Source organism: Balaenoptera ricei, chromosome 14 (genome assembly GCF_028023285.1).
Source record: "Balaenoptera ricei isolate mBalRic1 chromosome 14, mBalRic1.hap2, whole genome shotgun sequence".
NCBI lineage: Eukaryota > Metazoa > Chordata > Mammalia > Artiodactyla > Balaenopteridae > Balaenoptera > Balaenoptera ricei.
In genome coordinates this window covers 23,252,774-23,266,032 of record NC_082652.1, presented here as the reverse complement: position 1 = coordinate 23,266,032, position 13,259 = coordinate 23,252,774, and the positions used below count along the sequence as shown (strand labels likewise).

The following is a 13,259-nucleotide window of genomic DNA, read 5'->3' as shown; positions in this document are numbered from 1 at the left end:
TGAAAGCCGACATTAGCTCCTTCATCTGATCTATGGTAATGCACCTCGCCCACCTCTATTCATTAGACTTTCACAACCTAGTGTCTTAATTGCCCTGTTCCCACAGAAAGAGACTTACCTGCCCCAGGAGCAAGCAGCCAGCTGTACAGGTAGCCCGCAGCCAGGGAATAGTAAAGCACTAGTCCCCTCTGGCCATTAACCATCTCTAAGATCTGATCAATAGTGACTGGGGAGTAGGGGTCGGAGTCCTGCTGTCCTGTCTGCCGTTCTACCAGGAGATCTGCAAACGCCCTTGTCCGTCCTCTTTCTGCCACGGCCAGGGCTTCATCATGATGGCCTAGGAGACAAAGGGATAGGCTGGGAGTCCACGGGGAGTATGCTTATCAGAGAGGGCCATCAGGTACAGAGACCCCGGGCAGGCAGAAACCCCACTGCCTCTCCACGCCAACGTGTGGCAGACTGTCAGTGAGACTGTTTCAAATTCAACCCCCTGCCTCAGATGACGGGTGCAGTGACCACTCTACTCAAACCCCACATTTTCAGATTCCACACCACCGTAAGCCACCAGGCTTCCCTGTCTGGCAGCCACACCACAGGAAAGCTGACTGTTCAGAGCATCCATCCTCAGCCCTGCCCACTCTCCCTCCACATCCTGAGTTACTCCCCGGCCTCCTGGCTTCTGACCCCATTCACTTGGCTCTTTGGACCTGATGTTCTGCACTCTGGTTACCCTCTCACTTCCCTGCTCAGCTTGGATTCTGATTTGGCCTTGGCAGATAAGCCCTCTAAGACATGGCTCTTGACCATCTTTCTACTTCTCCTCGATGCAGCCCCTCTGTGCATCACATTGCCCAGCCCTGTTTCCACATTTCCCACCAAATTATACCTCTGTGCCCTCACACATGCTGGTCCATCTGCTCTGTGTGCCTTTCCCCTGTTCACTGAAAACAGGGAATCCTGATAGCTGTCCTGCCTATCTCAAAGACTAAACGAGGCCCTATATGTGGAGGTGGCTGGTAGGCATTATTCAAAGCACAGTATATATAACAAGTGACATTATAATCACTAGAGCTGATACCTCATTCCATTCTGGGCTCCCACACACTTGCTTCTCACCTCTTCTCATTCCCATGGGCAAAGGGTTCAAATCTCTGAGGTCTCAAATTCTTTGAAATTGCTTCTCTCTTTCAAGCTTTTCCTTAGTCTTTCAATCCAACCTCTAATCCCACTTCATCTAAGAAACTAGTCTGTAATCTAGTTTAAAAGCTAATGCTCAAATATGAGAGCACAAAAGATAAAGCAACATCCTTTCAAGTTAGGATTATTAGAAGGAACACAATGCAAAGGATCTGCTTGCATCATAAATATACAAGTGGAAGAGTTGCTAGAACTAAGGTCCAAAGAGAGAGCAGGCAGAGGCAGGAGACCAGATGCCGCGGCCCCACAGCACTTCAAGGATGCCCTGCTTCCGACAGTCTGAGTATCAGTAGAAAGCAGGGATTTATATGTGTGTATGCAAATGTCTTCTTTTACCCTATTAAGTTATTAACTGGAACAGCAGGGACGATTTCTGTACACATTGGAAAATTGGCCCCAAAGTGCTAGACAGACTTAACACTGTGATTATAGTAGATAATAAACTGTAATCGCAGGCAATGAGCACAGTTAATAGATACATTTTTCAAGGGGAAGTTTGAGTATTCATACCCATGAAGCAAAGGACAGGTGATTGATAAGGCCTCAACATCCAACTTCAAAGACATTGTTAATTCCAATGAATACCTCCTTAACCCAAGTTCTGGGCTGGGGAAAATGGTCTGCAGAGATGGACAGGCCTGAGGAAAGGCAGAGGACGGGGTGGCTGGAATAGGGTGGCTGAAACAGCTAAGGCCCAGGTAAGGGAAGGTGGATGCTGGCCCAGTGCAATGCAGCCCACAGGCCTGGGAGCATTGTCACTGACTATGTCACAGCCTTGGGGTCAGACAGTACAAACATTTATTAGACAGCAACATTAAAAGATGTGTGGCAGTAAAATAGGGAAGAGACCAGTGTCTTCTCAGGTACCTGCCCCCAGGCACTAATGGGCAGAGGGAACCTGGTGGGAGCACCTGCTTCAAGCATCCCTGTCTCCAGGACACCTTCTCTGGCTCTTGGGTCTGCCTGCCAAGCCACTTTGTTCCCACAGCACACAAGTCCCTTTTACTCTAGTGCCAGTCACACCCTCCTGGGCTCCCGACTTCTGTCTCCTGATAGGCTAAGAGCTTCTAGAGGTCAGGAACCGGCACTTCTTGACTGGCACACGACACATACAAATATTCGTTGCTTGAATGAACGAATGTTCAATTGCTGCGTTGTGGTTGTGGCTTCAGTCTGCCGTGACAACAAATCATATTTCATCACAGCACTCACTAAACGACTCAGACACAGGGGTGCACGCACACAAGGTAGGAACCCCCGCTGCTCTCACCGAGGCTGACGAGCACTCGCTGCAAGGCCTGGTAGGAGGATGTCTGCAGGTCAAAGAGGGAGAGCTTGTAGTCCGTGCTCAGCTGCACCTCGTGTCGGATCGTTTCAAACAAGGCTGATGCTCTATAGAGCTGCAAGGAGGGGAAAAGAACGTTATCTGTTTTCCAGAAACCACTGTCTAGCTGTTCACCGACTAGAGACAATTTTTGCTCACATCTTGGTACACAACAGAAAAATTGTTTTAAAAGGTTTGAAAGGATGAATCTTTATTTCCAGGTAGGTCTTTGTGGACCTGAAAAGGCATCAATTAGATCCTACTCAGTAAATTATAGTTTGTGTCATCAGTTTTTGACAGACAAGGGGATCTAAAGGACAGGGGTTATGGACTCATAGTCTGAAACTTGTGGAAAAAAATCAGCTATGAACGCAATCAAGTGCTGATTTTGATTAAAACAAACGAAAAGCCTCTCCTCTTGTCATCAAGCAACTGTAATGCACCACCCCAACGCCTCACAGTGCGGAAGGGCTGGAACTGGAGCAGGTGAGGGCGAGCCAGGCTGGAGACGCCTGAGGCTGGGGGAACCCCTGACGGCAGCCGCGCTCTCAGGAGGAGGAGGAGGGCTTCTTGCAGGCAGTTCAGCTGAACCAGATGCTGCTCTGCACAGCAGCGCTCCAGGGAGCCACGGCCACTCACAGGGACACCCGGGGACCAGACACACGACACTCCTAAGGAGACACTGTCCTGCTGCTCTAAGTGGACCACAAGGCCAATGGGACAAGGCATTTCTCTGATATTTATAGGTGGAAACAGTATCAAATTTTAAATTCATGCAAATTTAAAGAATAGAATTCTAAGACTAAGGGACTTAGACTAGGAGAGAGGAATGTATTCCCAACCCTGCCACTAATTTGCTGGGTGACTTTTGGTAAGATTCGGAACCTCAGTTTTTTTCTCTGTAAAGGGATGGTTATCACTCTACCTCACAGGGTTATTTAGGAATAAATCCAGACAGTGAAAGTACTCTGAAAACTATAAATCACTATATCAATACAAACTTTAATTCTGAAACCAGAAAACTAGAGAATTAATTCTTTAAACTGTAAAACGTCATAACATCCCAGGATGCTGTGGCACAAGCTCAAGCATATCATGTCCTCACTCCCTGTGAGCACCTACGACAGGAGCCTGGGTTCACCAATCCTTGGCCCCCTTTGCTAGCGCAGTGCCCTCCACAGCAAGTGCTGCCTAAGCAGTTGAGTGTGTAATTTTAGATGCCATCTCACAATTCCTCCAACCTGACAGAGGAACCCATAATTCCAGGGATCTTTCTAATTTGCAGAGCCAGCACAGAGCAGGCTTCTCTTCAACTATTTGTGTGTATGCAGAAACATGAACTGTGTGTGTGTGTGTGTGTGTGTGTGTGTGTGTGTGTGTGTGTGTGTGAGAGAGAGAGAGAGAGAGAGAGAGGGAGGGAGGGAGAGGAAGAGGGAAGAGAAGCATCTAGTGATATAACTAGAAACCTACAAAGACAGTAAATCCAATAATTATGAATTCTTGGATTACTTACTTCTGTCATAAAATGTATATAATTTCATATTAAGGTTTAATGAGGAACGGTAGCACATAATACAAGAATTCCAAAGAAATTATTGAGAAATCTATCATACAAGTGAGTAAGAGTCTTTACTATGGTTCAACACTTCTGGGCTAACACAGGCTGGAAATCTTGTATGTCAAACCCAAGAGCACAGGTCAACACCTTCTGGCAAATGTCATCACTACTAGGATAGTAATCCCAAGGTCTTCCATGCTTCTGGAAACAAAATCCACTCGGGACAGGGTTCTCCTGCTCACCTGATGTTGGGCTTCCTCCAGGTTCCCACTCGCCCAAAGGGAGAGGCCAAGACCATGGCGAATTTTGGCTTCATCTTCTCTTCGGCCCAGCTGCTCTGCTAACCTTAAACCTGAATTCAGATAGAGAAATTTTGAGGACACATAAAAGACAATTCCATCCTGCCAAGGAGTTCTGGAGGGTAACTCTGCCTCAGGTGTATATAAAGAGTGTTAGCAACACAGCGAGTTAAAATGCAGGACAAGAGCAGAATCAGCCAAGGCAGAGTAAGCATTCTTTTCAAATTCTGTGCTGGTAGTGACCTTTCCAGGTCACTCCAAGTTGCCCCAGCAAGAGCTCAGGTGATGGCTATCAGCAGGAGACAGGTTTGCAGGGCAGGCAGAAACACTGAAACAAATGGAACCTAACTGGCAGCCCTCCCAGCTGTGAAATCCCTGGCTTTGCAAATGAAAACTCCTGGCCTGTAAGTTTACCTAACCCAATTCTCTGGCTGGCAAAAGTCTTTCTTGAAAGTTCCATAGTCAAGTACAGAAGCCCAGCTAATACTCTTTCCTATCCCATGTGTACAGCATCCAATCAGTGTTGACGAGAGACACATCAGATGTCCTCCTGGAAGCAGAATGCTCACATCGCCTGACCCTGCCTTCTGTTACCGATGCCACTGAGGCATTTCGCATCCAATCTGCCCTTCCTTTACGGCTGAGACTTTGATGTGCCTCAGCGGGGTTTCAGAACAAGAGCTATTATGAGTTGAAAGCTTTAAATGAGATTGTTCTCATTCTAATGGCCTTCAGATAGGCACCTGCAGTTTGGGTCACTTACCCACAGCAAGCTTCTGGATTTCAGGACACCAGCAACCTCCAGGGCTTTGTGGGAGTCAAATCTGAAGGCAACCATTTATTGTATTGGCCACTAAGCAGTTCTCAGCAACACTTTGCCCTCATTATCCTGCTCTCTGTACATAGGAGTTAGCTTGTGCCGAGACAGCAGGAAGGCTCCCACACTACAACTGCACACACAAAGGAAGGACTTCTTCTTTCTAATCTAATTCAGGGTGAATGGGAGCCTGTCTCTGAGCGTGCTGGGCCCACACAATTTCAGACTTTCGAAAAGGAATTGAGTCAGTTGAGAGGCTAATAAAAGTGACACTCGGGTTCAAACTCATAAAATATCATGCATCTCAAAATGCACATAACTCAGAAAACTTAGAAACAGCATTTTAAATTTAAATCATGTCATGGGGTAACAAAAACAATATGTATTTGCAAATTATTCACATTTTAAAATACTTCATAGAGTAGGAACAGAAATAAAAGAAATGGTTCTTGGGTGAAAACCAGGAGGAGACCGGTTGTTTTAACTTTCAACAAGCTAACCATATTCATTCAGCAATATAGCTCTCCCTGCTAGGCCTGGGCCTCTGAGTTGGAAGTAAAAGTCATTGAGGCAGCTCCTCCAGAAGGTATGTTCTGTGCAAGGAGGGACTTGACTTTGCTCCCTGCTGGATCCCCAGCATGTAGGACACTCCCTGGTCCACAGTCAGAAGTTCAACAATGAAGAGCTAAAAGCCCACTGGACAGACATGGTATCTGTCCTTCTCCAGTTTCTACCTGCTTCTGCCTCTTAGGAATCTGACCCACCCATCCAGCCCTCCTGGAGCCTAGTTTGCCAGAAACTAGTTACATAACTCCAGGTAAGTCACTAAATTACTCCAGCCTCCCTTTCTTCATTTGCAAAAAGAAAAAAAGCTGGATGAGACCAGTGGTTTTAATCACGGGTAACCACACAAATCACGTGGAGAGCTTGTTGCAAAGGCTCTGACCAGGCCTGCCTGTGAGATTCTATTGCATGTGGGCAGGGGCATGCTAGTCCACAGCCCTGTCTGAAAGCCAGGAGGGAGAGAGAGTACTGAAGTGGTTTCCAACTGAACTGTCCCCTCGCTTCAAGAGGCTGCAGACCCAACTCAGAGCACTCAGAAAGGGCCTTCCAGGTGTCCTGCACCTGGAACAACTCATGCGAAGAGGCATCTGGTCAGGTCCACGAGGTACACCAGGCTCTCTGGTAGAGCACATCCACGAAAAAGACACTGTGGAGATGGCGCGATAAGAATTTAGATCTCTGCAAGACTTAAAATTACAACAATAAAAATAGAGTTTTCCATAAATATAGAATTATGTTACAATATCTCAGGCAAAGCAGCTGCTTCATGGAAGTAATATTTCAGGAAGTACCAAAGAACACAGTTGAAAGGTTGTCATACGCTGGGTCTGAATTTAATAGTTTTCACATATTCAATTGAAAATCGCCCCCAGTCTGTTAGAATTTTACCAGTCTAGTTTCAGGAAACCAAAAGCCACCTCTCATATTTAATGCATTGAGGCAGAGCTCCCACTGAGTGGGAGCCAAATCATGTCTGGGAAGTGGCTTCTAGCCTCTCAGTAATCTCTCAGCCTGCAAGCCAGAGCAAGCCTGGTCTGTGCAGAGGACCACAGCGACCATCAGCCCCTGGCCCATTCTCCACCTCATGTGCTGCTTCCCTCTCTCCCGGCTTCCAGCTGGGGATCAGAAGTAATCGTGGACATGACGGCCCCAGCCCTGCTCTGTTCTTGGGAGGTTGAAAGAACTGCATACAAGGTCTTGTGTGGTTCCTGAGGTCAGGAAACCTGGGCTGAGCCCCATGCCACCACTGACTGACCGCATGGTCAGGATCAAGCCACTGTAGTCTCTGAGCCTCAGGTCACTTAGCTGCCAATGGGAATAAAAAGATACAACTCTCATGGTTACCATGAGAATGAAATCCAATTAGATAAACTATATATGCCAAAAAATTTTGGAAACTATAAATGACAGTTTTTGCTTGAAATCAGCAACCATTTCCTTTTACTAGTGAGCCAAGAACACCGTATCTGCTGTTTTTCCCTCCCAGGATGACAGGATGCCATGTGCCCGTGTGAGAGGAAGTGCTTTCCAAAGGAGGTTCCAAAGGGGTGGAGGGTAAACGCACTGCCGTGGGGCTCCTGCTTGGCAAGGAAGGAAGCGTCCAAGGCCTGACTGTGCGCAGGTGACTGCATGGAGCCTGCCAGAGAGGAGAGGGGGTGGGGGGAGGGGGTGAAAAAGAGGTGAGGGAGGGAAGCAGTCACTTTCTGGGCCTGCCTGAAATAAGCCTACTGTGGCACCAGCCCAGCACCGTGGGTAACCAGCACTGGGAAACCTGGCTGATGGCTTGAGCGACCCTCAGACAGGTGCTTCTGGATTAGACCCCGGCTGCCACATTGAAATGGACTTCTACACAGCTTTGATACAGCTTATTTTCTAAAGGGACAATGGGCCCGGAACAGCTGTGCATTTTTCCTCTGATTCAGGCCCTTAACTTGTACAATATTAGATCTAACTTGACCTTGTGGAGAAATGTGTTTTTCACTCAGTAGAGGACTCTGAAAAGCAAGGAGGGTGTCAGCTCCTTGGACAGCTGGCAAGCAGAGCGAGACAAGCTGGGTAATGCATCCTGGACAGTGGAAAGCCTTTGTATTACTAAGGAATGCCCAGTGGGGGACACCATGGTTTTGGAATTGAACTGATGATGTGGCCTCTGAGATCCTCACTCCAAGCAGAGGTGGCCACTCACACCGTGCACATTTCCTTCTGAGCAGACTGTGAGCTCAGTCTCAGAGTAGACCGAGCAGCCGCGACAGACCTTTTCACTTACCTTCCTGCAAGTACATGACTGCCTGGGAATAGTTCTGCAAAGCATGATGGGTCCTTCCAAGGCTACTATAAGACACCGTCTTGGCCACCAAGTCGTTCATCTGTGCAGCGATGCTCAAGTGCTGTTCTTGATAGACCACGGCCCTCTCAAAGGTGCCCAGGGACTCGTAGGTCAGGCCCAGGTTCCCATAGGCCCGGCCCTGGCACGTGGGGTTGTTGGTTTCCTCTGCTATCTGCAGATCCAGCTGGTGGTACTGCAGGGCTGTATCGTATTCCCCCATCTGCTGGTAAACGCCCCCCAGGCCACAGGCGGCATCACTTTCCAGAGCTCGGTCTTTCATCTCTCTAGCAATGTTCAGCTGGCGTTCAAGGCAGGAAATGGCTTGTTCGTAATTCCCTAATTGGCTGTGCAGACTTCCCAGCTCTCCATAGGCCTGGGCTTTATTAAAGGCCTCCCCGAGCTCATGGGCAACCACGAGCCTCTTTTCAAAGCACACAAGGGCTTGCTGCAAGCTCCCCATTGCCCTGTGGGGGATGTAGACAGAAAAGCAATGATATTATTTTGTGCAGGTGCAGACATGCTAAAGCCCCTGAGAAAATGAAAAGCATTTGTCACTGTCACTTACTATAGAAGCTCTTAACTCCTCTTCTAGCTAAAATCTATCATGTGCCCTTAGAGTGAGATGCAGGGGAATTTCATAATCTGGAAAGCAATTCAAAAGTCATCCCTTAGTGACCTTCCCAAGAGCTTGAGATTCAGTGGGATATATACCCCAGAGGAAACATAAAATATATTAATAGGCACAATGATAGCAAGTGAACTGTTTGGTTCTTTGGGCCTCCCAATTTCCACTACTGCTTAGACTATGTTTTTGAAATCACTTTACAATGGCTATAAATCTTTCACCCTTAGCTTCTCAGAGCACTCTGTGGGTGATGATTTAGTCTGACCCTTGCCCTTCCTCCACTCCAGGAGCCCTAATCCCCTGCCTATCTGGAGAGGCCGTATATTCTGCAGACACAGACACCTTCTTGGGTTGCCCACGTTCAGAAGGAAAGCACCACCTTGGCCAACAGTGTATCTTTTTGTGCTGCTAAGAGACGACAAGATAAGAGTGAGAGAGCATGGATTCTGGCGGCAGACGAAACCAGTTGTGTAGGACACACGAATTCCTTTTCCTGAGCTTCAGTTTCTGGATGCTAATAAATCCCACATCCCATAGCAGATGATAATAAATGTAGACTAATACAGGATTGCTATAAATATTAAGCAAGACATCTATGCAAGGTGGCTAGCATGACAGTATATGTTTATTCACTCCCACTATTATGAGGTGGCTTTCCCTAAAAGCAACAAAATGGGGTCCAAGTAATTGGTGGGTATAGGTGTTATATTAATGAACACATCCATATAATGTGAGGGGCATTCAGAAAATATAAGTTAGATCGATTCATTCATCTTTCCCATTCCTATTATCTCTTTTATTCTGCTCATTATGATGTAGTCAAAAAGGTAGTGCATTTGGAGTCAGAGAGCCCTGGGTTTAACTCTCAGCTGTCCCTTTTAAGCTGTGTAATCTTGGACATAAACTCTGGGCCTTAGTTTCTTCCTATATAAGGGTAAAAATATACCCTGCTAATTTCACAGAATTATTGGAGGAACAAAATGAGGTATGCATGGAAATGATTTGTAGTCAGTAAGCTGCCATGCAGACATTAAGTGGTCATTACTTTCACAACTGCTCTTTGTGCAGGTTTATCAACCACATTTGTCCTCTGTCATTTTTACCTGTGTCCATTTCCCAGGCCTCGGTAAGCCTTGGCTTGGTCTTGCATGCGATTTAGACTCTGGGCAACAGATAAATATTGTTCATAGTACTTTATAGCTTCCTCATAGTCACCCAGGGCCTCGTAGCAATCCCCCAGGTTGCCATAGGCCCGGCCCCTGTCGAGCACAGACTCGTTTCCACTCAGCTGCTGCAGCATGGCCAGCTGCTGCTCGAAGTAGCCGATGGCTTCTTCCATCACATTCATGTTCATCTTTGTGATGCCCATGTTGCCATAGACCTGAGCTTCTAGACTCGGATCTTTCAGCTTCTGCCCTAGATCTAGCTGCTCTTCATAACACTTGAATGCCATCGTGTATTTCCCAAGGGCCATGTAGACGGCTGCCAGGTGCCCATGAGCTCTGCACTCTCCCGGCAAGTCGCTCAGCTCCTGATATACCTCCAGTTCCTGCGTGTGATAACCCAAGGCCTTGTCGTGTTTCTGGATCATTCGGTATGCAGTGCCCAGGGCTGCATATGCACTGGCCTCCAGTCTTCTGTCCTTTACATGGTGAGCCAAGCCCAGCTGCTGCTCATAGAATTTTATTGCACCACTGATATCTTTTTTACAGATGAATATATCGCCCAGGTTCCCCAGGGCTCGAAATTTAGCCTGGGAATTATTCAGGGACTGGGCTAGGGACAGTAGGTACTTCTGACACTCTTCGGCTTTGTTAAAATTCAGCAGAGCCTTGAATGCTAAGCCCAAGTTGCAGTAGGCTTTTGCTTGGCTCAATTTGTCATGAAGGTCTTTGGCCAGGGCCAGATCCTGCTCATAGTACTTCACCGCCTCCTGGTAATTTCCAAGGCAGTAATGGGCATAGCCAAGATTGTGGCAGACCTTCCCTTCTCCTTCCATGTCTTGAAGCTCGGGAGCAAGCCGGAGGTACTGTTCGTAATAGGGGGCGGCCTGGACGTACTCCCCTCGAGAGCAGTGGAAGTTGCCCAGGTTGCTGAGGGCCCGGGCCTCGCTCTGGATGTCACGCAGCTCCCGAGCAATGTTCAGGTGGTTCTGATAGTGCTGCAGGGCCCGGTCGTGGGCACCCAGGGCCTGGTAGGCCACAGCAAGGTTCCCGTGTGTGGATGCCTGCGAGGCACGGTCATTCACTTCCATGGAGATCTGCAGCTCCTGCCGGTGGTACTTGACAGCCTGGTCGTACATGCCCAGAGCGTTGTAGGCATTGCCCATATTCCCGTAGGCACGGCCCTGGGCGGCGTAATCACTCAGCTCCTGGGCGATGCACAGGTGGGTCTTGTGGAGTTTCAGTGCAGTATCATAATCACCTTTCATCTGGTGTATGATTCCTGAGAAAGAGAATAAAACAATAGAAAAGGGTTGAAATGACTGATTAGCAATTTAGAAAAAATGTAATTTGCAACTTGATTTATACTCAAATACAATCCAGATGAATTAAAGAATTTAAAATAACAGAAGGTAGAATTAAATATTTATCAGCTCTCCAGAGGGGGGATAGCTTTCTAAGCTTCAAAGCAACAGGAAAAAAAAAAAAAACTGACAGATTTGGTTACAAAAATAATAAGTTTTATACTATAAATATATATCTAAAATTAAAAGGCAAACACAATACTGGAAAATATATGAATTATACAAAAAAAATTCAATAGCTATCATGTATAAAGATTTCACTTGTTTCATTTTTTTAAAAAATCAAGACCCCAATTTACTGAAATAGGCAAAAATAGTAAAAGTGAGCAGACAACTCACATCCAAGGAAATACAAAGAGTAACCACAGGGGAAAATGTTAATTTCTTTTAATAATCAAAGAAATGCAAAATAAAGCAACCCTGAAGTACCATTTTACTTCTACTAAATTAGCAAACAAAAAATTTAAACAATACCCTATACTGATGAGGTGGCCCTGAAGCTGGTAAACACATCAACTGCTGGACACAAACGGGAACAGCCTTTGGAGGAGCAGCATGGCAAGAACCACACAATGGTGCTGCTCAGACCCTGCAACCCTGCTCAGGGGAATGTCTTCTAAGGCAATCATACGACAAATGCAAAAGCTGTATGCATAACAATCTTCACTGCACCATTACAGATTAGTGGAAAATCAGAAACATCTTCAATGGCAAACACTTGGAGATTATATAAGTACATTTTGGTATATCAACTCAATAGGGGATTATGCAGTCATTAAAAAGATAATTATGAAGTCTATGCAGAAAAATGGGGAAAAAAGAGTTCTTGCAATAATGTTAAGTGGAAAAAGCAGAAAACAATGCTGCACGCTCCCTGACAATGACTAGGAAAATGAATGTGCGCAAATGGACAAGACCTCGAGGGTATTATGCAAAAATAAAAACAGTTGCCTTGTTAGGTGAGAGGATTTGAATGATTTTTGTTCCAGAATTTCTTGTAATTCTGCTATCTAGCTTTTACAGTCAACAATAAGTGCACTTCAGACAGCCCTCATAAACTATGCTATAGCTGCTAAGCTAAGCTGTTGTTTTTACAAGCAGTTCAAAATGAGATATGTCATAAATATCATAAATATAAAGTAGTTCCAAAAGAGGGATATAATAAAAGTAACTTGGGAAGCGCCTTTAAGGACAGCCCGGTTCATTTCAGTTGGGGCTGGGATGGGGAGGCACAGAAAAGGCGGAGGGATCTAGTATGCAAACACGTTTCTCTTTGCCCTTGGTTTTGAACATGCTTTTCTGTGCATCAGCGTGTGAAATTTGCACTGGTGACCAAAACCTGCAGAAGTATAAGAACTCAAAAACACCAAGATGGGTTGCTAAAATGTCTGAACTGAAACTAGAGGCACTGAGAAAGCAAGCTATCGAAATCCAGCCTCTGTAATTTGCTTATCTCTACACCTTTCATTCCTTCCTTCCTTCATTCATTTACTTACACACTGACCCAACAAATATTAACTGAATTATTTATTGTGTACTAAGCCTTGTGGAGGGCAGCACACAGGGAGAGGAATGAAGACACGTGTCTGCCCTCAGAAAGCACACAGGGTCATAAGGGAGACAGTCATGAAACAAATAACGTCAATACACACAATAAAAGCTGAAGTGAGCGGGGTGTGGGAGGGAGAGGAGCATGCCAGGGCCACTCCTCTGGTCCTGACTTCCTCCCCTGCCTGCAGTGGAGGTCTGCCCTGCCCCAGGAGTCGTGCTGAGCTCTGGGTCCAGCCATCTGTATGACAGTAACTGGATTTAGGCCACTGGATAAATCATTTAGCCTCTTTGAGCTTTTTTTAGTTCATCTATAAATTGAGGAAAATAATAATCTTGATACCAACCTTAGAGGATAGTAGTGAGGATCAAATGAAATAATGTATGTCCAAGTGCATTGTAAACTATAAACTATAAAGTGAAATTCAAATATTAGTTACTGAAATTACTATATGCTTCTAGGGAAGGGAATTC

The 13,259-nt window shown here is 46.1% G+C and overlaps 1 protein-coding gene across 1 annotated transcript in view; it reads right to left on the bottom strand.

The window, feature by feature from the left end:
- Positions 1 to 13,259, bottom strand: part of TTC28 (tetratricopeptide repeat domain 28) — a 402,828-nt gene that overhangs the window by 96,163 nt on the left and 293,406 nt on the right. Inside the window, exons 6-10 of the mRNA XM_059895062.1 lie at positions 9,814 to 11,155; positions 8,026 to 8,549; positions 4,322 to 4,431; positions 2,468 to 2,597; positions 119 to 337 (exon numbers count right to left, since the gene is read on the bottom strand). Of these exons, the coding sequence (XP_059751045.1) occupies positions 119 to 337; positions 2,468 to 2,597; positions 4,322 to 4,431; positions 8,026 to 8,549; positions 9,814 to 11,155 (2,325 nt within the window). The remainder of the gene's footprint in view (positions 1 to 118; positions 338 to 2,467; positions 2,598 to 4,321; positions 4,432 to 8,025; positions 8,550 to 9,813; positions 11,156 to 13,259) is intronic.